Source organism: Martes martes (assembly GCF_963455335.1).
Source record: "Martes martes genome assembly, chromosome: 5".
In the NCBI taxonomy this organism is placed as follows: domain Eukaryota; kingdom Metazoa; phylum Chordata; class Mammalia; order Carnivora; family Mustelidae; genus Martes; species Martes martes.
The window spans coordinates 121,018,764-121,045,193 of NC_137892.1; the positions used below are offsets into that span (position 1 = coordinate 121,018,764).

Sequence of the window (26,430 nt, forward strand, 5' to 3'; positions counted from 1 at the left end):
ACAATGTGAACACACTCAGACTAAAATTCCAACATGATGGTATATCATAGGTTTTCCACCTGTACCCTCTTCCAACCATCCGCTTCTTCCTTTTGCCCATCAAAATAACCACAATTCTGACTTCTACCATCATAGATTAATTTTGCCTACTTTTAAACTTGGCATAAATGGAATCATACAATAAGGTACCTTACTGTGTTTGGCTTCTTTTACTCAACATCATGTTTGTATGATTTCTCCATCGTGTAGTCTGTGTGTTATATTCCATTTTCTTTGCCATATTCCATTATATGACTATGTAACATTTATTTATTCCATGGTTGTTGAGTACTGAGGTTGTTTCTAGTTTTTAGCTTTTACAACTAGGACTGCCATGAACATTTTGTATATCTTTTGATGAGCCTCTGTACACATTTCTGTTGAGTATGCAACCATGTATAGAGTTCCTGGGTCATAAGGATATTCATATGGTTAGCGGTAGTAGATACTGACATACAGTTCTCCGGAGTGTTTGAACCTGTTTATAGTTCTACAAGCAGTGGATGATTGTTTTAATTGCTTCACATTCTTGCCATTGCTTGGTGTTGTTAGCCACTATTTTATATAATCAAAGCATGCATATCTCTTTTTCAGTATTACTGTAATGAATTTAATTACTGAATGTAATTATTGCATGTGTTTCCTAGGGAAAAAGCGTGATCAGTGGGGGTTTGGATGCCTTAGAATTCATTGGGAAAAAGACAATGGATGTAATAGCAGAAGGGGATCCTGGATTTAAAAGAACCAAGGGTCTGATGAACCGGAATTCTACACTGTCTCAGGTACAAAGACTCAGACAAAGACTGTTTGTCTTTACCCATTTACTTCATGTTTCGGTTTTGATCTGTATTTTTGCCTGTAGTAGACCTTGTTAATAATGCCTTTTGAAAAATTTTCAATGATATTTTTATTAAGGCTTTTTTGGGGTGGGAGTGTGACTGATGAGAGCTTTAGTGTTTAGAAAAATGCCCAGTTCTTTTCTTCCTCCTCTTTCTTTTCTGTAAGAGGCTCCTGTCAGTACAGTAGAAGGCAACAAGCCCTTTCAGAGTTGTTGAGTACATTAATGTTTAAAGCACTTTCCATCCAGTTCCTTGGGTGTTATTTATTCTGTCCAAGATTGAATTATGTGTGACCATTTTTTCCCAGCAGTTCCTTAGCCTATCAGATTTGAATTGCCATGCCAGGAATGAAAGGGCACTGCTCTGTCCTGTTACCATCTCAGCTTTGCTTCCTTCAGCTCTCAGAACTCACCTTTGAGCTCCCATTACTTACTGTAGGGTAAGTCTCCACCTTTTTTTCAGGTTTTACGAGAGGCAAAGGAGAAAGAAGAGCTATGGACCTCCAATGATGTTGCCTTGGAAACGGACAAGAAAACTAATTATGGGCTCCTCTTTGATGAATTTCAAGGCCTTTCGCATCTGGAAGCTCTGGAGATGCTTTCCCGTGAAAGTGAAATAAAGGTAATTCCAAATCAACAATTTCAATTGGATGGTCTCCAAACAAAGGAGTGCTGCATAGTTTCTTCTGTTTATACAGTTGGAAGATGAAATGTGTTTCACTTGGAGGCTTGAGACTCTTGGAAAATACTACACCATGACAAACAAATGTTTGAACTAATTACTAGAAATAGAATGAGTCAGGTGTTATTTCTTTTAATTTAAATAGAAAAGGATAGGGGAACCAAGAGATCTTAATAGTACATCTGTGTTTTCCCTTTGCCTTGGTCTTTTTTTATTTTATTTTTTTGATAGTCTCTCTGGCTTAAGCTGCCAATTTGGATACAATTACCTGTTAGTTTTTAATTGATTCAAGACTGTTTAACTTCCCCCTAATTTCTTAGCCAGTGTTAAGCACAAATAATTCCTGGATGTTTCTGGTTTTTATTTTTATTTTTTTTTATTTATTTTTTTTAAAAAGATTTTATTTATTTATTTGACAGAGATCACAAGTAGGCAGAGAGGCAGGCAGAGAGAGAGGAGGAAGCAGGCTCCCTGCCAAGCAGAGAGCCCGATGCAGGGCTCGATCCCAGGACCCTGAGATCATGACCTTAGCTGAAGGCAGAGGCTTTAACCCACTGAGCCACCCAGGCGCCCCTATTTATGGTTTTTAATTCTTTTTTTAAGTATAAATTCTCCCTATCTTCCTATAATGACTAACCTCTTGTATTAAGATTCTTAAGGAATAGTTTGTATTGACTGGTGAGCTCATAATTTTTATTTTAATTTTGTCTGTAGCCTATTCTCCATTTGAAAATGTTTTTTTCTTTTGTACTCTCACAACTTTTTATTATTTTATACCCATTCAGGTGAAATCTATTCTTAATTCTCTAAGTGGAGAAGAATTAGAGACTCTAAAACTTGAATTGGAGCAACTCAAGGAAGCATTTTCCCTAGCAGAGTTCTGTGAGGAAGAGGAAGAAGAGAAAAAAGGTAATATGAAAATCCAGTATTTGAGTGGAAAGGATGTTAAATGTTTATATACAGTGTATTGCCCTTGAAACTAATTATTTTCTCTTTAATTAACTAGTCTGATTTTATTTTTTTTTGCTGTCTTGCCCCTGACTACGTATTTGTATGAGCAGTTGGTCTTAAGTGCATATCTTTGCCCCACTCCTCCCTTCTGCCCCCCAAAATGTGACTTCTCCAGGTCTCATCTTGCAACTCACAAAACTGCCTGCTTTTTTTTTTTTTTTTTTTTTTTTTTTTTTTTTTATTCACTTAAGCTCCTTTATTTTTCTTTTTTTTTTTTTTTCTTTTTTTTTTTTTTTAATTTTTTATTTATTTTCAGCGTAACAGTATTCATTGTTTTTTCACCACACCCAGTGCTCCATGCATCTGTGCCCTCCCTAATACCCACCACCTGGTTCCCCCACCCTCCCACCCCGCCCCTTCAAAACCCTCAGGTTGTTTTTCAGAGTCCATAGTCTCTCATGGTTCACCTCCCCTTCCAATTTCCCTCAACTCCCTTCTCCTCTCCATCTACCCTTGTCCTCTATATTATTTGATATGCTCCACCAATAAGTGAAACCATATGATACTTGACTTTCTCTGTTTGACTTATTTCACTCAGCATAATCTCTTCCAGTCCTGTCCATGTTGCTACAAAAGTTGGGTATTCGTCCTTTCTGATGGAGGCATAATACTCCATAGTGTATATGGACCACATCTTCCTTATCCATTCATCCGTTGAAGGGCATCTTGGTTCTTTCCACAGTTTGGCGACCGTGGCCATTGCTGCTATAAACATTGGGGTACAGATGGCCCTTCTTTTCACTACATCTGTATCTTTGGGGTAAATACCCAGCAGTGCAATTGCAGGGTCATAGGGAAGCTCTATTTTTAATTTCCTGAGGAATCTCCACACTGTTCTCCAAAGTGGCTGCACCAGTTTGCATTCCCACCAACAGTGTAAGAGGGTTCCCCTTTCTCCACATCCTCTCCAACACACGTTGTTTCCTGTCTTGCTAATTTTGGCCATTCTAACTGGTGTAAGGTGGTATCTCAATGTGGTTTTGATTTGAATCTCCCTGATGGCTAGTGATGATGAACATTTTTTCATGTGTCTGGTAGCCATTTGTATGTCTTCATTGGAGAAGTGTCTGTTCATATCTTCTGCCCATTTTTTAATATGATTATCTGTTTTGTGTGTGTTGAGTTTGAGGAGTTCTTTATAGATCCTGGATATCAACCTTTTATCTGTACTTTCATTTGCAAATATCTTCTCCCATTCCGTGGGTTGCCTCTTTGTTTTGATGACTGTTTCTTTTGCTGTGCAGAAGCTTTTTATCTTGATGAAGTCCCAGAAGTTCATCTTTGCCTTTATTTCCTTCACCTTTGGAGACATATCTTGAAAGAAGTTGCTATGGCTGATATCAAAGAGGTTACTCCCTATGTTCTCCTCGAGGATTCTGATGGATTCCTGTCTCACGTTGAGGTCTTTTATCCATTTCGAGTTTATCTTTGTGTACGGTGTAAGAGAATGGTCAAGTTTCATTCTTCTACATATAGCTGTCCAGTTTTCCCAGCACCATTTATTGAAGAGACTGTCTTTTTTCCACTGGATATTTTTTCCTGTTTTGTCAAAGATTATTTGACCATAGAGTTGAGGGTCCATATCTGGGCTCTCTACTCTGTTCCACTGGTCCATGTGTCTGTTTTTATGCCAGTACCATGCTGTCTTGGTGATCACAGCTTTGTAGTAAAGCTTGAAATCAGGTAACGTGATGCCACCAGTTTTATTTTTGTTTTTCAACATTTCCTTAGCAATTCGGGGTCTCTTCTGATTCCATACAAATTTTAGTATTATTTGCTCCAGCTCTTTGAAAAATACTGGTGGAATTTTGATTGGAATGGCATTAAAAGTATAGATTGCTCTGGGCAGTATAGACATTTTAACGATGTTTATTCTTCCCATCCAAGAGCATGGAATGGTCTTCCATCTTTTTGTGTCTTCTTCAATTTCTTTTAGGAGTGTTCTGTAGTTCCTCGAGTACAGATCTTTAACCTCTTTGGTTAGGTTTATTCCGAGGTATCTTATGGTTTTTGGTGCTATAGTAAATGGAATCGATTCTCTAATTTGCCTTTCTGAATTTTCATTGTTAGTGTATAAGAAAGCCACTGATTTCTGGACATTGACTTTGTATCCTGCTACATTACTGAATTGCTGTATGAGTTCTAGTAGTTTGGAGGTGGAGTCTTTTGGGTTTTCCATATAAAGAATCATGTCATCTGCGAAGAGAGAGAGTTTGACTTCTTCCTTGCCAATTTGGATACCTTTTATTTCTCTTTGTTGTCTGATTGCTGTTGCTAGGACTTCTAATACTATGTTGAACAAGAGTGGTGAGAGTGGGCATCCTTGTCGTGTTCCTGATCTCAATGGGAAGGCTGCAAGCTTTTTCCCATTGAGGATGATATTTGCTGTGGGTTTTTCATAGATAGATTTGATGAAGTTCAGGAATGTTCCCTCTATCCCTATACTTTGAAGCGTTTTAATCAGGAACGGATGCTGGATTTTGTCAAAAGCTTTTTCTGCATCAATGGAGAGGATCATGTGGTTCTTCTCTCTTCTCTTATTGATTTGTTCTATCACATTGATTGATTTGCGAATGTTGAACCATCCTTGTAACCCAGGGATGAATCCTACCTGGTCATGGTGGATAATCTTTTTAATGTGCTGTTGGATCCTGTTTGCTAGGATCTTGTTGAGAATCTTAGCATCCATATTCATCAGTGATATCGGTCTGAAATTCTCCTTTTTGGTAGGGTCTTTGCCTGGTTTGGGGATCAGGGTGATGGTGGCTTCATAAAAAGAGTCTGGAAGTTTTCCTTCTGCTTCAATTTTTTGAAACAGCTTCAGGAGAATAGGTATTATTTCTTCTTTGAAAGTTTGATAGAATTCCCCAGGGAATCCGTCAGGTCCTGGGCTCTTGTTTTTTGGGAGGTTTTTGATCACTGCTTCAATCTCGTTACTAGATATCGGTCTATTCAGGTTGTCAATTTCTTCCTGGTTCAATTTTGGGAGTTTATAGTTTTCCAGGAATGCATCCATTTCATCTAGGTTGCTTAGCTTATTGGCATATAACTGTTGATAATAGCTTCTGATGATTGTTTCTACTTCCTTGGTGTTAGTTGTGATCTCTCCCTTTTCATTCATAATTTTATTAATTTGGGCTTTCTCTCTTTTCTTTTGGATTAGTGTGGCCAATGGTTTATCGATCTTATTGATTCTTTCAAAAAACCAGCTTCTAGTTTCGTTGATACGTTCTACTGTATCTCTGGTTTCTACCTCGTTGATCTCTGCTCTAATCTTGATTATTTCCCTTCTTACGTGTGGAGTTGGTTTGATTTGTTGTTGATTCTCCAGTTCTTTAAGGTGTAGAGACAGCTGGTGTATTCTGGATTTTTCAATTTTTTTGAGGGAGGCTTGGATGGCTATGAATTTCCCCCTTAGGACCGCCTTTGCTGTATCCCATAGGTTTTGGAGTGAAGTGTCTTCGTTCTCATTGGTTTCCATAAATTGTTTAAGTTCTTCTTTGATCTCCTGGTTGATCCAAGCATTCTTAAGCAAGGTGGTCTTTAGCTTCCAGGTATTTGAGTTCCTTCTGAACTTTTCCTTGTGATTGAGCTCCAGTTTCAAAGCATTGTGATCTGAGAATATGCAGGGAATCATCTCAGTCTTTTGGTATCGGTTGAGCCCTGATTTGTGACCCAGTATGTGGTCTATTCTGGAGAAGGTTCCATGTGCACTTGAGAAGAATGAGTATTCTGTTGTTTTAGGGTGGAATGTTCTGTATATATCTATGAGGTCCATCTGGTCCAATGTGTCATTCAATGCTCTTATTTCTTTATTGATTTTCTGCTTCGATGATCTGTCTATTTCTGAGAGAGGCGTGTTAAGATCTCCTACTATTAATGTATTCATATCAATATGACTCTTTATCTTGATTAATAGTTTTCTTATGTAATTGGCTGCTCCCATATTGGGGGCATAGATATTTACAATTGTTAGATCATCTTGGTGGATAGTCCCTTTAAGAATGATGTAGTGTCCTTCTGTATCCCTGACTACCGTCTTTAGTTTAAAATCTAATTTATCTGATATGAGAATCGCTACCCCGGCCTTCTTTTGAGGCCCATTGGCGTGAAAGATGCTTCTCCATCCCTTCACTTTCAGTCTAGGTGTATCTTTAGGTTCAAAATGGGTCTCTTGTAGACAACATATGGATGGGTCCTGTCGTTTTATCCAATCTGCAACCCTGTGTCGTTTTATGGGTGCATTTAGGCCATTCACATTGAGAGTGATTATTGAGAGATACGTTTTTATTGACATTGTGTTATCTTTGAAGTCTTTCTTTCTGTCGATTGTCTCTATATTTCTGTTCAATGCTATTCTTAGGATTTTTCCTCTTTTATAGAACCCCCTTTAATATTTCCTGCAGTGTCGGCTTGGTGGTTGCATAGACTTTCAAGCCTTGCCGGTCTTGGAAACTCTTTATCTCTCCATCCATTTTGAATGTCAGTCTTGCTGGATAAAGTATTCTTGGCTGCATGTTCTTCTCATTTAGTGCCCTGAATATATCTTGCCAGCCCTTTCTGGCTTGCCAGGTCTCTGTGGACAGGTCTGACGTTATTCTGATGGGCTTTCCTCTGTATGTAAGGAGGTTCTTTGTCCTAGCGGCTTTCAAGAGATTGTATCTACAATTATGATTCCTCAATTTTACTATGAGGTGCCTGGATGTTTTTTTTGAATTTATAATCTTGGGGGGGGACCTTTCTACTTCTAGTACATGAACACTTGTTCCATTCGCAAGGTTGGGAAAATTTTCATGAAAAATTTGTTCCACTATATCTTCTAGACTTCTTTCTTTCTCCTCCCCTTCAGGGATTCCAATAATTCTGACGTTGGAACGTTTCATGGCATCATTTATTTCCCTGATTCTGTTTTCGTGGCTTCTAAGCTGTTTGTTCCAGGCTTCCTCCTGATCCTTTCTCTCTATTTGTTTGTCCTCCAGATCACTAATTCTATCTTCTGTCTCAGTTACCCTAGCTTTTAGAGAATTTAGATTAGATTGGAACTCATTGAGAGCGTTGTGAACCTCATCCCTGGTGGCCTTCAGCTCTGCCCTAACATTATGAACCTCCTCTCTGGTCGCTTTCAATTCTGCCCTAATCAATTCTGTTTGGTCATCCATAGCTTTCTCCAACCTAGCTATTGCCTGGATAATTGTTAGCCTGAATTCTCTTTCTGACATATTGTCTATGTTGATAGCCGTTAGCTCTGTTGCAGAAGGCCCATCCTCTGTATTTTTCTTCTGTTGGGGATTCCTCCTCCTAGTCATTTTGGTGAGAGATGACTGGACAGATGTAGCTGGGTGTATTGACCGTGGTGCAGTCAAGGTGCACCCTGGAACGCTTCTGAGCACTCAGGATTCCCCACCCAAATGAGAGAAAAAAGAAAAGAAAAAGAAAAAAGAGGGAGAGAGAGAGACAGGAAAAAAAGGGAAGATAAAAGTGAAGGTTCAGCCCAAATGGGCCCCAGGGTAAGGTTTATGACGTATACAAACAAAAACAGACAAACAAAAAGACTGATAAAAGTATATGACGAGAGAAAATATATATATATATAAGCAAAAAAAAGGAGGAGCCTCGTCAAGAAGAACCCCAAGTATAAGATTTATATACTATCCAGACAAACATAAATACACAGAGACACTGGCTGAAGAAAAAGATGGGAGCATGGTTATAGATTCTCGGTGTGGGCGAGGAAGGTTATTTTGATTCTTCCTGGATGTATCTTGATATCTTTGTTAAAGGACTCAACTTTCCTAAGAAAAAGGGGGATTAAAAATTGGTTCACCTATAGGGGTAGCATTGCTTGGAGAAAGGGGGTTACCTTGAAGTTTAACTCTATATGACTATTAGAAAATAAAAATAAAAAAGGAATAAACTGGACTAAACTAAATTAAAAAATTTTTTAAAAATTAAGAAAATAGAAAAGCAAAAGAAAAACACATGTGTATGTATCAAAAAAATTCAGGTTAGAAGTTTATCATGGAATTTGATGTACTGGACATCTCACTGTGATGGTAAATAGGTTAAAAAATTATCTATATAAAAAAAGAAAAAAAAATGAACCAGAATAGTGGGAAAGAATTAAAAATAAAAGTTGTATCTATGAAGTAGTGGTGGTTGTTCTCTTGTAGTCTTTTTTTTTTTTTTTTTCCTGATTTGTTTTCTGGGGGAGGGGGCTGCCACGTGGGTTTTCAGTCAATGATGTTCCCTGAGTTAAGTCCTCCCGACCCCCTCAAGGGGGTGGGCTCTGAGAAAAACGTTTTTTTCAGGTTTTTGTTCTCTGGAGGTTTTTATGTTTGTTCACTTCTTTTCTCTCGCCTTGACAGCTTTTGATGGTTTTGGGAGGTTTAGAGGAAAGAAAACTGCACCCCAACCTCCCTCTCAGAGAGAAGCCTCAGTCTGCTCCCCTGCAGGTGCTGCAGCCGCTGGGCCGCTGGCAGAGCAGGTTCTGAGTCGCGGTCCCTGGGGACGCAGGATCTCCTGCTTGTACGCAAAACCAAGGCAGCTGTGGCTGTCTGGGCAGCTCCAGACCGCCAGAGAGGTTCCAAGCAGCAATCGCACACTGAGATTTTCCCGCTGGCTGGGGCTGAGAGCTCAGGGCTTGCGCGCACCTCTCCCAGGGGATTTTTTGGGGCGCGGCGCCTCCAGCTCTATCGGCTCTATCGCCGCGTGGGTCTATCACCGCGTGGGTCCCAGAACACCAGGCTGGGCGTTCGTGCACCTCTCTCAGGGGAGGTTGAGGCACGCACGCATCTCCAGTAAGGTGCGCGTTCTGCCGTCTGGTGTGGCTCCCAGTCCCTCACGGGAGCCGGACTCCACCCGTTCTCGGGCGCACTGGCGGCTCCGGGACAAAGACCAGGTTTCTCCGCCGCACTCTCCGGCTCAGCGCCAGGGGATGCTGCCCTGGGTCTGGGGACTTAAGCCCCTATCCCTATCCGCCCCGATTCCCACAATTTCCCCGCGCGAGTCTTTGCTCTTTTGAGTGCTTTCAACAAGACTCCAAGTTAATGCTGGTCCCCAGATGCCGGGCACTCTCGTATTGGGGTATTATTTTCCAGTCGGTCGCCTCTGGTGGCTCCCTCCCCCTTTTGTTTATCTTCCGATATCAGTCCGACGTTCCCACTCCACTTTACCTGCCCACTGGCGTCTTCTGGCCCCCGTAGAGATCCAGACGTGTATAATTCTGATCTCAGGCTGATTTCATGGGTGATCGGAGTTCTTTGGTAGGTAATCAGCTCACTTTAGGGTGCAGGTTGAAAAGGCGCCTCCTCCTACTTCCCCGCCATCTTGTCTCCCCCCTGCCTGCTTTTTTTGCTTAGAGAATCGCCCCTTGTTAGATTCCTGCCTCAGTCTGGCTCGTCATTCCTGTGAGCTTTTCTATCCCTAGATACTGCTCCTCTGCCTCTCTGACTCCTGTGATCCCTGTCCTCATCTTGAATTCATCTTGAATTCAGGTGGCAGTTATCCAAAATTAAAAATATTAGTAACTACTCATTTTTGCAAAATTATCAGGAAACAAGGTCATTTACATAAGGCATAATTTCTAGTCAACTGAATCTTAAGCTTTTGAGAGTTGTTTTATTTTAAAGTTTAGCTGAAAATACTTCTTTTTTTTTTTTTAAGATTTTATTTATTTATTTGACAGACAGAGATCACAAGTAGGCAGAGAGGCAGGCAGAGAGAGAGGAGGAAGCAGGCTCCCCGCTGAGCAGAGAGCCCGATGCAGGACTCGATCCCAGGACCCTGGAATCATGACCTGAGCTGAAGGCAGAGGCTTTAACCCACTGAGCCACCCAGTTGCCCAAGCTGGAAATATTTCTAATATGTATTATACACTCACTGTTTTTTTTAGTAGAATCTAAGGAGTACAGTTTTTTGCTTTTTTTTTTTTTATGAAATGATCAGTTACAAACATTAAAAGTAAAAAAAAACAAAAAACAAATCAACATTAAAAATTACTAGAAAAATTCTTTCAGGGTCCATCAAGACGTATGAGTCAATCACCCATATGGTAGATTAAGTTAGTGGTTTGAAAAGTGTGGTCTGCAGATTCTTGGGTTCCCAGGATCTTTGCAGGGAATCCATGAGTCAAAACTCTTTGCATCATAATACCAAAATATCTTTTTCTTTTTAAAAAATGTGTTATTTTGACATTCACACTGATGGTGCAAAAGCAGTGGTGAGTAGAATTACTGGTGTCTTAACACAGATAAGACAGTGATACCAAATTGTGCTAATACTGTATTTTCACTCCCATGCATTCTTAGTAAATACATAAATAAATTAAATATTTTTTTTTTTAAAGATTTTATTTATTTATTTGACAGAGACAGAGATCACAAGTAGGCAGAGAGGCAGGCAGAGAGAGAGGAGGAAGCAGGCTCCCTGCTGAGCAGAGAGCCCGATGCGGGGCTCGATCCCAGGACCCTGGAATCATGACCTGAGCCGAAGGCAGAGGCTTTAACCCACTGAGCCACCCAGGCGCCCCAAATTAAATATTTTTAAAGTGCCAGTTTCATTTAAGCTTGTCCTCATGAAATAGTAACTGATTTATCTCACTGAGTCTTGACCCTTGAATACACTTACTTTTCTTATTTGTGTGATACATACTGAAGTTGTCTCAAGGAAAAGCACTGTTATTTCAGTTGTAAGCACAAGTACTTGTTTTTTCATGGGACACTATTTTTATTTAAAAGGATTACAGTCACACAGACTCTTCAGAGCAGGCTATTTGGTAAACATTTTCTTGAAAATATATGAAATGAGCCTTCACTTGAAGGAAAAATATTTGTGAATAGTAAAATTTAAATTAACCTAAAGTTAGAATTTTGTAAAACTTACGTTTGTTGCTGTGGTGAGCTTGACAGCTTCCCAGTGCTTACAGATTTTTTTGATGAAATTGGTGGTCATAGTAACAAATTTGATCTCCTAGGCGTATTTAAATGTGTTGGCATTTAGAAGATTTGCATAATTCAGAGAACCAGCATTTTCCAGATGACTAATGAGTGGTGTTGCAAAGTCATGCCTGGGCAAAAAATAGACCAGTAGATTTTAATTTAATGTAACTGAATTCAAAATTTCATTATGCGATTTCAGGCTCTACATTATAACTAGCCTTTAAGACTATTTGTTGAGTTTTGGTGTGGTATTAAAGAATATCCACAATTATCTGCAAAGGCAATTAAAGTTGTTCTCCTCTTTCCAACTATGCGAGCTTGAATTCTTCATGTACTTAAAACAACATATCACAACAGAGTGAAGGTAAAAGCAGATAAAAGAATCCAGCTGTCTCTAAGCTAGGCATTAAAGAGATTTGCAGAGATATAAAACAGTGGCATTCATCTCACTAAAATTTTTCTTTTCTGGAAAATATAGTTGTTTTTCTTAAAAATTATGTCAAGTGTATTTAAGGAATTCAAACATTTCAGTTTTAATTTTTAATATGATAAGTGTTGACAGATATGTAACTTACATTAAAAAAGACTCTTGGGGGTTCTCAAAAAGTTTTAAGAATGTAAAGGGGTCCTGAGATCAAAGTGTTTTTGAGAGCTGCTATATTAAATTATCCTAAACTGCTTTGCTTTTAGAGATTTTCTGTTATTTTTCAGAATTGTGCATCTTTATGTTCTGTGCATTTATCTGTCCATCTTTTAATTCTCTTTACTTTCAGTGGGATTGCTTCTAATACCCTCTGAATCTCATTTTCTATCTTTAATCAGCGTTGGGTGGAAAACCAGTTAACCTAGTCTTACTCAAGTTGTATATTAAAAAGACCCTCTGACTGAGAGTATTAAGGCCTTTCTTTGAGAGAAGGAAGTGAAGTTGAATGTATGGATTTTATACTAAGAGATACTTCCTCTTTTTTGTTCCCATCTGTGTTTTGTACTGCATTCTAAGAGGTCACATTGGCTGGTTATATAACACCTTGCTATATATTCTATGTAAAGATACTGGTCCTGATATAAAATGGCTCTTGAATAAAAGTTTTTAAGCTTACCTGAAGTATTGAATAAACAGTATAGCATGGTGGAGGAAAGGATGAGTTTTGGAGTTAGACCTGGGTTCAAAATCAAGATCTGCTGTTTCCTAAATCATGTGACCTTGGACAATTACTTAACACTGAAATTCTGTTTTCTCATCTGTAAGAAGAAGATGCTAATCCCTCTCAGGTTGGTATAAGGACTAAATAAAATATTTAAGGTCTGACACAGATGGTGGCTGCTATTTTCATTATCAGGATGGCATAAGTAAATAAAGATCTGTGCTTAGCAGGAAATCCATAAATTAATTTTTATTTACTTAAGTTGCTCCATTTTTCCTAACTAAACCCAAGTGTGGCAGTCCCCAGTTATTTATAAACTTAATTTATTTGTACATAATACCATTAACAGTATTTGTTCAATTTAGTCAACATCTGGCTTTGCATAATAATTAGAAATCCTGATCTTTAAGTACCATTCTGAGGACTCTAAGGCATTTCTGAAAAGAAGGATTTGTGTCTCTGACATTTTTCTCCCCTACCTGTTTGCCAGAGATAGAGGGCTCTGAAAAGAGAGCACTACAGTGCTGCACACTAACCTCCCAAACAGTTTTTCCCGGGGATTTTGGGTGAAAATGCAACACTGACCTTGGTATTACATCTCAATGAAAATGTTAAAAAAAAAAAAAATGGCTGTGGTATCAAAGGGGAGAGGAAACCGTAGAAGATGGAGACCCCAGCCTCTTCTAAGTCCCACCAAAGCACTAGCCATGCCTCCTTTCCATCCTCACACTTTTTTTTCCCTCACTTTTTAAAAAGATTTTATTTATTTGTCAGAACGAGGTGGGGGGGAGAGAGAGAGCGAGAGAGAGCACACAAGCAGAAGCAGGGGGAGTGGCAGGCAGAGGGAGAAGCAGACTCCCTGCTGAGCAGGGAGCCTGATGCTGGACTTGATCCCAGAACCCTGGGATCATGACCTGAGCCGAAGACAGACATTCAGCTAACTGAGCCACCCAGGCATCCCTCATCCTCACACTTTTATCTTAATGCAGCAACTACTTCTTATACTTAGGTCTGTGGGGAGTACATGACAGGCTCTCCAAATATTTTTTTGATCAACCTTAGCAGTAAAAGTTTTTTTGAGTACTTAGATTTATAAACATTTGATGTTTATAAATTATATATATGTACTGCTCTAATAATATATTACTTATGTTCTAAAGTATACCCTAAAATAGAGGTTTTTAAAGGAGGAGACAAATGTCTACAAATAAAATGTTCTATTTTCCCCCAGTACTTTATTGGATTATTTTGTGAACCCCTTGGGGTACATGGATCCCAGTATAGATTCAGATACTCCCTTGCTCCCAAATAATTTAGAAGCTTTGCTAGGAAAACAAAATGCCTGTTAGATTTTAGATTTTTAGGCAGTAGAATTTGATTAGGTGTTGCTAAGAGGAGTGATATAGGTTACAGCTATAGTATTTAGAAGACCAACTTTTCCCAACCCTTTTATAATGAGGATCACTGAACCATTTGAATTCTGTCTTGAACACCGAGAGAGAAGGGAAAGGGATAGCAAATGGAGAGGGAAGAACAAAGATGGAATTTTTTTCCTAAGGGTTTTGGGGAGAAAACAGGTATGAAGAAGTAATCATTTGCCCTGGTAAACCATAAACCGGTGATTAAGAAATACTTGTATGGATTATAAATGCTAGAAGATTTCTATATACAAGAGTTCTCCCTACATTGTACAGTTAAGAGAAGCTTTGGTCTGAGGAAATTAAGTAAGATTTAGATGAGTAGAAAGGAAAACAGCATTTCTTGCCATTTGTTTGGATGTGGTGTTTTTTTTTTTTTATATATTGACTCACCTCTTTGCCTGTATGTTTCTCAAATATAAGCATTATATGTTTCCCATCATCTCTTAGGCGTCTTAACCAATGGCTTTCTTACCATCCTTCCAACACTGCGGAATCCCTTTTTCTCTTCCTTTCTTCTTATCCATCATTATCTCCTGCCTGGATCCTCAGCTTTCCTGATCCCCTTCTTGTTCCCAATTCAGTTCACTCCAGGAGCCAGAGTGGATCTTTCTAAAATTTCAATTGGACATACCTGTCTCTCTTTAAAATCATTCAGTGCCTCCTCATTCCCTTAATAAAAAGCTTGGATTCCTCACCATTGGTTTTTAAGGCCATCTTTTACCTGGATCCTACTTAATGTTCTAGCTCTGTTCTGACCTCTCTTCTCTCCCTTACATTAAGACTTCCAAACATATTAAACTTGTTGTCATGCTTTCTTTCACCTCAGTATCTTTTACTTGTTTTCACTGTCTAAGACTCTTCTTTTTCTGCTGGCTGAGTTATACTCACTTTTTATATCCTGACTTAAATTCCTCTTTCTTGGAAGAACGGACATAGGACCTGCTTAGTACTCTGCCTTCACCAGCTCTCATTCCTACATCTGGAATATAATATAAAGAGCACAGGATTTGGACTGGAGTGGGAAGACCAAGGTTTGACTCCTAATCTTTGCTATGCAATTTTGTGGAAATAACCCCTTCAAGCCCTAGTTTATCTCTAAAATGGGATAATGATGCTTTTTTGCAAGCCTTTTGAAAGCCTTTTGAAAGAATTCATTGGCATATATAGAAGGATTCTGTAAGCACTAACGCGCCATGCTCATTTAAATTGCTGTTACTAGGGCGCCTGGGTGGCTCAGTGGGTTAAAGCCTCTGCCTTCAGCTCAGGTCATGATCCCAGAGTCCTGGGATCGAGCCCCACATTGGGCTCTCCGCTTGGCAGGGAGCCTGCCTCGCCCTCTCTCTCTGCCTGCCTCTCTGCCTACTTGTGATTTCTGTCTGTCAAATAAATAAATAAAATCTTTTTTAAAAAATAATAAATTGCTGTTACTATTAGTGCTGCTGCTCCTGCCATGCCTCTTTTCTTCTTCCTTACCTCCCACCACCCCCATCCCTATCAGTCTTTCTGCAGTGTCTTAAATGGGACTTGGGTTTTGTTTTTGTTTTTGTTTCTGTTTTTTTGTTTAAAGATTTTATTTATATATTTGCGAGAGAGAGAGAGAGAGCGCGCCAGCGAGCACACATAAGCTGGGGGAGAGGCAGAGGGAGAGAGAGAAGCAGGCTCCCCAATGAGCAGGGAGCAGATGTGGGGCTTGATCCCAGGACCCTGGAACCATCACCCACACCCAAGGCAGATGCTAAACCGACTGAGCCACCCAGGTGCCCCTGTTTGTTTGTTTGTTTGTTTTTTTAGGGGACGAAGACTTTACCAAAGAGATAACAGATCTATTTTCCCAGCTGCATGTCTCCTCCAAACCTGAGAAACTTGTCAGGGTAAGTTATTACTTGGTGATTTTCATTTTTTTTTCTTGTGTTTATTTAGTAGATAAAGAATATAAGATTCTAACTTCCTGGCAAGGGCGTCAACAAACTGGGGGTATATTCTGAGTTCCATACCTTCTGCCTGCCTCCTGCTCTCACAGGTTAGCACGCAGATCTCACATCTGCCCTGCCTGCCCCACACTTCTGCCACCCTCACCTGTTTTCATTTGGAATGCTGTTTATCTGAAAGCTCATATTAGGCCACAGGGTTGGCAGCCTTTGTGAGACCTGTAGGCTTGCCTCAATTGAGGTCTCCCTCTTCTCAGGGCTCTGAGTGATTCAAAGATGATGGAATGTGGCCCCAGCCCTTATGGACTGGATGGAGGTTATCATTTCCCAGAGCACATTGACCCTTTAGCTTGTGCAAATGAGAGTCCCTTGGCCTAGGCCTTGGTCTTTGATGGTGATGTCTGAGCTATCTTCACACATTTGGAACATGGAAGGGCTTTAGTCAAAGTCAGTAGGGAGGGTCTGTTTTCAGAGCAATACTCACCTAGCGTATATGCCAGTGCCAGCTCATGGGACACTATCCACTGGGTCTTGAGCTGCTTGCTGCCTCTTCACCATCCTCTCCCAATCTCTGGACCAGTTAATGGCAGACACACATTGCTGCCTGGCCAGGATAGCCATTATAGTCACTTGCATACTGCAGGGCAAGGAATGTGATGCTTGATTTGCTAGCCCACTCTGTCATGCCCAGTGAAAATGCTACATTCCCCCCAAAATTTTCAGGTCATCCCCAGGCAGCTCATCTTCCTTGTCTCACCTGTAGCACTTGACCTCAGCACTTCTAGCTTGTATCATCATAGTGTTTTTTGAGTGGGAAATAATATCAAATTTAGAGAAAAGTTGCACAAATAAAGCAAATAAAATGCAATATCTTTTATGCAGATACATCCTTTGTTAACAGTTAACTCCATACATTTAATCATTTGTGTTTGAGCATTTGTTCTCTCATTACATCTCCTATCTCTTCCCCCCATTTTTCCCTTCTTCCCTTCTCCCCCATATAGCACCACACACGTACACATGCACGCATGCACGTTGTTATTATTGGCACTGTTTTGGGGAATTAATTGTAAATGTGATAGCCCTTTACTCATAAATATTTTAATATGTACCTGCTAAGAATACAGATATTTCCTTATGTCACCACAGTAGTTTTCACCTGCTGTAAACTTAACATTGACACCATATTTTTTTTTATAGATTTATTAGAGAGAGAGCAAGAGAACAAGAGCGTGAGCAGGGGAAGGGCCAGAGGGAAAGGGAGGAGCAGACTCCCCACTGAGTAGGGAGCCTGACTCAGGGCTTGATCCCAGGACCCAGAGATCATGACCTGAACTGTAGACAGAGACTTAATGAACTGAGACACCCAGGCATCCCTGATACCATATTTTTATTTTTCTCTTGTCCACTTGTCCACATTCTGGTTTGTCAAGTACTTTTATTCTCTTTTAATCTGGAGTAGTTCCACGTCTTCCCTTGTCTTTTATGATGAGAAATACAAACTCCTTTCCCCCTATATAAAAATAGAGTATTCTTCATTTGGGGTTTGTCTGGTGTTTTCTCATGACTAAAGTCAGGTTATGTCTTCCCAAGCAAGACATTTCATAAGCGACATTGTATCCTTCCCAGGCTATCATACCTACAGCACATGATGTCCATCTTTCCCTTATTGTGATGTGTTGCTTGATTTCTCACTGTATTACAATTTTTCCCCTGTGGTACTAATAAACTTTCTGTGGGAGACATTTTAAGACCAACAAATACCCTGATTCTCATAATTTCCCTCATAGATTTAGCATCTATGCATGATTCTTGCTGCATCAGTGTTTACTGTGATGGTTGCAAAATGATGATGTGTTCTAACCTCAGCATTTGCTCCACATTTATCATTTGGCTTTGGCATTCTGCTATAGTTATGAGCTCTCCCTTCTCCTATTTCTTTATTTATTATCTGTTATTTAATATGATCTCACAGGTTTCTGTTTTTTTCCTTTGGTTTGTGATTCATTACTGTTTTAGTTAGTTTGGTATTCAGATTGTCCTTCAAATGGACTCCTGTGTGACATGCACTTATCATTGTTTGGAGTATTTCCTTATTTTTTGTCATAACAAGATATCCTGGACTCACTTTGTAACTTCCATATGCCATCCCTGGAATCAGCCATTTCTTCAAGGAGCCATAGTTCCTTTTTAATAGTACAGGCTAAGATGTGGGTAGTGGGTGTGCTCTTCTTCACTGCTGTGGTGTCTGCTCCTAGGCCTTGTGGGCAGAGCTAGGAAATGTACTCAGGTACACACACCCCTGTATTTGTACACGTACATACATACATACATTAGAGATCAAGAGTTCATCCTGGCAACTCCCAATTTCAGTCCATCCCAGCAGGGTTCTTCCTGCCTTGCCTTTCCTTATGACACGTTTGTGTCTCTCTTCTTCCACAGAAAGAACCCCATCTCCCAACATTAGCGCATGTCCTTATTTCCTCAGTTCCGTAATGCATCTGAAATAGTTTCATTGCTTTGCCCATTCTACTATAAAAACAACCTATGGAAAGAATATATGATTTATTTGCTATCTCCATGTTAATTTAATTTTCGAATATATAGAGTATTATCATATTTCCAAAAGTCAAAACTGTGTAATTCCCATCCATTCCATTTTCCCTTCTCCTTTTAGATATTAAACTTTTTTGCTTTTTGGCATGTCCTTTTTGTATTTCTTTTTTTAGATAAGTAGATGTATTTTAAAGATAAGCAGATATATTTTCTTCTTATACAAAAGTTAACATGCTGTGTATGTTCTTTAGCATTTTGCTTCATTCTCTTAACCTTATGGATATATATTTTTATTAATGTGTCATAAGTTGTTTTTATTTGTTTTTTTTAAATGTGTATACCTTACCTACCATCCTAAATCTTTTTTTTTTTAAAGACTTATTTATTTGAGGGATAGAGAGAAATAATATGACCCAAGCTGAAATCAAGAGTCGTATGCTTAACTGACTGAGCCACCTGGGTGCCACACCTTCCATCCTAAATCTTAAATTTCTTCAAGGCTAGATCTTTGCTTTATTGGTCCTTAAAATCCCAAATGTACTATTTCTTACTTTGTGGTGTTGAGTAAGTTGTTTATCCTCTTTATGAGAAAGGGATGACATAGAGTTCTTGTGAAGAATTAATGTGTTAATACACACAAAACTTTTACGGAGTCCCTGACTCATTGTAAATGCTCACCATTAATGGTCCTATGTATAGAAGCTAGCCTTACATATTATACATTCAAGTATTTGATAAATACACATATGTCAAGTAACTTTATTTTGCTAGGTGCTAGGGAAATAGTAATTAAAAAAACATAATTTGTGTACTCAAGGAGATCATAATAATAAGTTATTTTAAAAAAGCAAGTAACCCCTTAGCTGTTTGGTACTACTAGTCATTCTCTGGAAGCAGTCTTCACATTGTTTACATTTTGGGTGTTGAGTCATAAGAGGTAGAATAGTTAAAGATCAGGGCCTGATTTTCCCCAAGGGTTTATATGGGAGACTGTGTCATAAAGGGGAAAAGCAATGAAGCAGGAGTCTGAGAACACAGTTCTGATTCTTATTCTGATCCTTGTGATGTGGGCAAATCCCATTTCTTTTCTAAGCCTCATTTTTTTTTCCAACTGATAAAAAAATAAGTGGTTGGAGAAGCTAAGCTCCAAGGTGCCTTTTAATTCCTAAGTCTCCAGGCCTCTCCAGTGGAAAGGTCCAGACTGAATTCTGGGTGTGAGGCCTGGGTAGCATTGCTGATTTTCAAAAGGTATGATAAATTACCTTGATTTGGCACAGTAGTTCATAATGACTTCAAGAGCAGTCATTCTGAGTATGTGCTATGCCTACTTAAACATCTCCTTCAAGTGTACGACATTTATGATACCAGTTTTCTTCTTTTGTGTGGCCTTATCTCTTAATTTTTCTTTCTTCTTTTAATCTGAGATAAATCAATCCCTGGTTTTTCTCTCATTTTATCTCTTCAAAGGAATTGCAGAGCATTTCACATACTATTTAGACTGTTAGTCATCTGTTAGGATTCTTTCCAGCCTTATCTCTCACTGTTCCTCTTCTCTCAAAATCTCACCACTCCAACCTCATTTTCTACCATGCTTCTCCCATATTGGTCTTCCTTCTGTTCCTTCAGTACACCCACCTGATTTTCCTCTGCTTATAGCTGTCATTGTCTAAATATTTGCATAGCTGACTCCTTTTAAACTTCAGATTTTGGCTCAAATTTCACTCCTTGAGACCCTCCTGACCACCCAAGCCAAGTCTGCCTTCTCTTCCAGTCCATCTCTCCATTCTATTTTCTTTGCTAATTTGTTTGTTTGTCTTTCTGCACTAGAGTAGAGAAGAATAGGACAATGGTTTATATTAGTCGCCACTGTATTCCCAGCACCTAGAACAGTGTGTAGTAAATATTTATAATGGATGAACTAATAAATAAAGGCCCCATCTGCGCTGGTCTTACTAGTTGCTTCACAGTTTTCTCAGCACACTTTGAGTTTTCTTGTTTCTGATCTTTTATATAGTTATTATTTTTTTAATTTGAGAGGTTAATGCATAGGGAACTTATAGATCAGAGCCAGATTGTTCTTGAGGGTTTTTATGGGAGTTTCTGTGTCATAGGAGAAAGAACCTTTCAATGAATGTCTGGGTACGTGGGTTCTGCTCTAGGTCATTCATGATTTAGCCTTGGGTGTAGCCCCATCTGTTGATTTTAAAGGCTCAACCTCAGTGCTGTATGTGTAATAAAACCTGTGATTCTCATTTCCCAGCTGGAATGACTCTTACAGTCTTCTTTGGATTCCTAATTGCCTAGTTACAGCTCTGAGAGCATTCTGTCTGTATAAAGTTCCTCAAGTGGATGCCTTCATTTAATGACAATAAACCTTTTCTTAGAAGCCAGGACACTCTCAGTTGCAAATGACAGAAACTGTAGTCAGACTGGCTTAAGAAAAAAGGGGCATTCATTGGCTCAAGAAACTAGAAAATCAAGGGGCAAGACTGACTGACTTCAGGCATGGCTCTCTACCCAGGAACTCTACACCAATCCCCACAGCAATCTCTTGACTCTGCTTTCTTCTGTTTTGGCTTTATTCTTAGAGAATCTTTTCCACATGCCGGTAGGATAACCACTGGTAACTTCAGGGTGACTTTTTTCCATTTGAGTAACTCCAACAGAAGGGGGGCTTCCCTTCCCCAGTAATTTTAACAGATGTCTTGAAACTGATGCTCATTGACCTCGGTTGGGGTCACTTTTCCATCCATGAAGTAATCACTGTATGAACAGGGGGATTAATATTCTTGGTAACTAAACCTGAATTATTTGCCAACCCTTAGAGCCAGAGGGTGGAAGCAACCCTACCCAAACCACATGAACTGAGAAAAATCTGGAACCTCCTACCAAAAGAAAGGAGATCTGAATGTTGGCTAGGTAAAAACAGTAGGTATCCTCTGTAGTGTGCAGGCACTGGGTGTGTAAATTGAATTAAGACAGTCTGTAACTACCCTATAGCAATGTTGTTTATGTAGGAGATATGCACATTTAATTTCAGTGTCTTTTGGTAAGTACTAAGTTGAAGGGGTGTTCAGGGGACTGTGGACATAGAACAGGGTTGTTTAGGTGCCCAGTCTCCTGGAAGGTTTTTGAAAGTTACCTGGAAAGAACAATGTCTGGTTGGAGGACTGAAAGAAAACTAAGAGCTGCCTTTATTTAGAGAAAAGAAAAGGGTGAGGAAGGGCATTCTAACCTAAGGGAATAGCATGAACAAAGAATGGACACATTATAGGTCATTATTATCAGATCTTAAAATGGAAAGTGGTCAGAGATGAAGCTGGAGAAGTAGGTAGGGTCTAGGTCATGGGTGCTTCTTTAGTCACGCGTAAGAACATGATCTGGTTGATAGGGAGCCATTGAAGGGAAGAGGAATGATCAGCATATAACATATCCTAATATATATGTCCAGCAAACAGTTGGAATATGTCATTTCAGAAGAGGTCATTGCTGGAAATAAGGATTTAGGAGTTTGCAGCAGGTAGAGAATACTTAAAATTATGGAATCAGGATGGGTTGAGGGAAGAGAATAGGGTGAGACAAGTAGAGGGCTAGGCTAGAACTCCAGGTGATGCTGTGTTTAAGGGGCTGAAAAAGAAGGATCAGTACATACAAGAGCCTAAGGAGGAATGCTTGTAAGGGTGGAGGCAGAACTGGAAGATGGTGGTATTAGAAAAGTCAAAGAAAACTGGAAACAACTCAAAGGCCCATCATCAGGAGAATGGCAAATTATGGTATATGTATAAAATGAACTACCACACAGCAATAAGAAAGAATCAGCAACTGATACTTGCAATAGCATGGATAAGCCTAACAGACAGTATGTTAGGTATAAGAAGCCAAACACAAATTAGAAAGGATTTAAGATCTCATTTGTATGCATTTTAAAGACAGGTGAAATTAATTTACAGTGAGACAGAAGAACCATTACCTTTGGGCAAGGGGAACAGTGACTCGGTTTGAGCAGTATTTTTTTTTTTAAGATTTTATTTATTTATTTGACACAGAGAGAGAGAGATCACAAGTAGGCAGAGAGGCAGGCAGAGAGAAGGGGAAGCAGAATCCCCTTGAAGCAGAGAGCCCGACATGGGGCTCGATCACAGGACCCTGAGATCATGACTTGAGCTGAAGGCAAAGGCTTGACCCACTGAGTCACCCAGGTGCCCCTGGTTTAAGCAGTATTGACTTGGAAGGGGCATGAGGGGACCTTCTAAATGCTAGGGTGATGGGAATATTCCAGATCTTGATCTAGGTTGCAGTTACAAAGGCATATACACATGTGAACATTTCTTGAATTGTGCTCTGAAGATTTGTGCACTTTATGTAAGTTATACCTCAGTTTTCAAGAAGGCCAAAGGATTAGAGAATTTCAAGAAGGAATGAGTGGACAATAGTGTTAGGTGTTGTCAAGAGAAGTACTAAGGTAAGTAGATAGGTATATGATAAATATATGCTTGGGTGAGAACAATAGTGCTGACTTACATGATGCTAACATATTTCTGGTAGGTGTACAATGTATATAGTCACCTTTCAGTGAGCTGAATTGAATTGTTGATGGGCAGTAATCTTTTTCTTATTTAGGCAAGAAATTACGCCTACGAATGGATCAATACATCTCTGGCCAACCCATTAGAAGAGAAGGAAGAAGGAGAGAAACAGTTGGAAACAGAAAAAACTGACCAAATCAATAAAAATTCAATAGAGGTACCAAAGCAACTAAACCTTTTTTCTTTTTTAATGATGTGGAGATGTTGGTATCACGATCAGGGACATAGGCACCTTCTGTTTTGTTGCATCACTACTCATCATTTCAACCTTGTAATCCAAGATTGTAGCAACCTTGTTCCAGACTGTAAGATGAAAGAAGGAGTGAAGAAAAAGAGACTAAGGGTTTGTGTGTGTTGTATGTATCATGAGGAAAGTTCCCAGAAGCTGCTATAAGCCCCTTTTTATCTAAATCTTTTGGCCAAAACTTAGTCACATGGTCACACCTGACTTCAGGGGAGCTTCTGTTTTTGTAGTTATGAGCCCAGCTTGAAAAATGACATCCCTGCCCTGGTAGAAGAGGAGGTTTACTGAAGGGCAGCCATTGGTCTCTGCTGCTTTCAAGATACCGACTCCTCCAGTATGAGAGAAGCAAGCTGACAGCATTTCCTCTGGGCTAAAAACAAAACAAAACAAAACCCAATCCCTTGTTTTGTTTTTCTGTTCAGGATATCCATGCATTTGCAATCCGGAGCCTAGCAGAACTGACTGCCTGCTCAATTGAACTGTTTCACAAAACAGCAGCTCTGGTTCTGCATGGCCAGAAGCAGGAAGTGACCACCATAGAAAGGAGCAGAGCTCTTTCCCAGTAAGTATAAAGGGTATTCCTGTAAAGGGTGCAAATTGCTCAGAGTTTTCCCAGCTTCCTTCCAAAGTTTTAAGAAACTTTCCTCTCAACAAGATGCTATTCTCAGGTTAGAGATTTGTTCATTTTGGGTTTTAGTTATTAAGTAGCCGAAGGGGTTATTTCTTTTCATTGACCCATAAGTCTACATTATAAATGTTTTTATTAACTGGTTGTTTTAGTAATTATTTTTTACTGTTGATAATCTGAAAACTAGTTCTCAGATATTGGTTTTAATAAAAATAAAATTTTACATAAAAACAGTAGTTCTTTTTTAATTTTTTTTAAAGATTTTATTTATTTGACAGAGGGAGAGAGAGCTAGTGCACAAACAGGGGGAGCGTGAGGCAGAGGGAGAGGGAGAAGCAGGCTCCCCGCTTAGTAGAGAGCCTGACATGGGGCATGATCCCAGGACCCTGGGATCATGACCTGAGCGAAAGGCAGAGGCTTAACAGACCGAGCCACCCAGGTGCCCCAAAACAGAATAGTTCTAAGAACCTCAATTCTTAATAATGGTTATATTCATTATTGAGTGCTAATTATGTGCTAGGCACCATGCTAAGGGACTTAGGTGTATCATTTCTAATTTTTACAATAATTCTAAAGTTAAATGATCAGTCCCGCTTTAAAGAAAATAAGGAAACACACTCAAGAAAAATGAAATAATCTGCCCAGTTTCTGCAGACAGGGATTTAATCCCAGTCCAGGCTAAGTCCCTAAGCCCCCTTTCCCACCATATTGCTGATTTTGAATAAAAATTTCAAAAATAATAGAAAATAGATAGTCACAAGAGAAAAAAATAGATCTGCTGCTTTCTAAATAAATCTAATTAAATAATGAGAATTTTCATTGGAAAAAAAATTTGTGAGAATGTTTAGTGTATTAGGATTGGGAGGGACCCTTGATGTTTTCCAGACATATGCTTCACTGTTCTCTAACATCCCACAACAGAGGGCTGGTTTTGTCTTCAACATACTTAGGATGAGGGACTCACGACTTCATGGTGTCCTGTTCTTTGGAAAAGTGGCTATTTGTACTTGTCCACCTACATATCTGTGTTTATATGTACACACACACAGATATATGTATGTGTACAGTAGGTGTATGTGTGTATAAACACACACACATATGTATAGTCTCCCCATTAATCATCAAATAAGTTAGAATCCATGGAGGGGCACCTGAGTGGCTCTGCATTCGGCTCAGGTCATGATCTCGGGGTCCTGGGATTGAGCCTCGAGTCGGGCTCTCAGCTCAGCTTCCTCCCTCTCTCTCTGCCTGCCCCTCTGCCTACTCATGATCTCTGTCTGTCAAATAAATAAGATCTTTAAAAAAAAAAAAAGATAGGGCGCCTGGGTGGCTCAGTGGGTTAAAGCCTCTGCCTTCGGCTCAGGTCATGATTCCAGGGTCCTGGGATCGAGTCCTACATCAGGCTCTCTGCTCAGCAGGGAGCCTGCTTCCTCCTCTCTCTCTCTATCTCTCTCTCTCTATCTCTATATCTCTCTATCTGCCTCTCTGCCTACTTGTGATCTCTATCAAATAAATAAATAAAATCATTAAAAAAAAAAAAAAAGAAAGAAAAGAATCCATGGAAACTGGGCCTTTGCTTGTTTACTGATAAATCCCCAAAGCTTAGTTGGCATATAGAAGACTTCCAGTAAATATTTCTTGAATGAATGCATGCATATTTATTTTAACTACATTTGTGAATGGAATGTAAGATCTTTTAAGTACTATCTTATCTCCTTAAAATGTATGTTCATTATTTCCTTTCACTTAACTTGAAAATCTAGTACTTTCTGGAGGATTTTGCAGAAAAAATTATTTTCCAAGGACTGAGACTCCTCTTCCTGTAGCATGAATGCCTGCTCAAATGGGTCCCCAGATACATTAGGTAGCTGATGAAGGCATATTTACTGCCTTTAAAAAAAGCTTTCTTCTTTGACATTTACTACCAGGAGTGATTTGTTTTCTTATATTTGTTAAATATGCTTATTTTTAAAAAAGAGAGAGAAAGAAAAACAAAAAGAGGAGACTTCCTGACTCTGCTCACTTCTTTCCTAGGATGACAGTTGTGTTGTGCAAAGAGTTGTCTTCTCTGTCCAAAGAGTTTACTACCTGCCTAACAACTGCTGGGGTAAGAATTCTTGCCTTTTATTGGGCTAATGTCTGTTCTGTGGGCTTTATTAAAACAGCTCTATTAATATAAAATTTTCATACCATAAAATGTTCCCATTTCAAGTGTACCATTCAGTGGTTTTTAGTATATTTACAGAGTTGTGCAACCGTGACTATAATCTAATTTTAGATGGTTTTCATCATCCCCTAGAAAACCTTATACCATTAGCAGTTGCTCCCATTCCCTTCCCCTCCACACTTTACTAGTGCTAAACAACACTAATCTGCTTTCCATCTATAGATTTGCCTGTTCTGGACATTTCATATA

At 39.3% G+C, this 26,430-nt stretch overlaps 1 protein-coding gene across 3 annotated transcripts in view; it reads left to right on the forward strand.

Moving 5' to 3' along the window:
* The window catches only part of FAM114A2 (family with sequence similarity 114 member A2), a 39,533-nt gene that overhangs the window by 6,686 nt on the left and 6,417 nt on the right, over positions 1-26,430 (forward strand). For all 3 annotated transcript variants that reach the window (XM_080803988.1, XM_080803989.1, XM_080803990.1), the window contains exons 6-12: positions 687-821; positions 1,341-1,499; positions 2,345-2,468; positions 15,864-15,943; positions 23,177-23,299; positions 23,809-23,948; positions 26,049-26,121. In XM_080803988.1, coding sequence (XP_080660114.1) covers positions 687-821; positions 1,341-1,499; positions 2,345-2,468; positions 15,864-15,943; positions 23,177-23,299; positions 23,809-23,948; positions 26,049-26,121 — 834 coding nt within the window. The remainder of the gene's footprint in view (positions 1-686; positions 822-1,340; positions 1,500-2,344; positions 2,469-15,863; positions 15,944-23,176; positions 23,300-23,808; positions 23,949-26,048; positions 26,122-26,430) is intronic.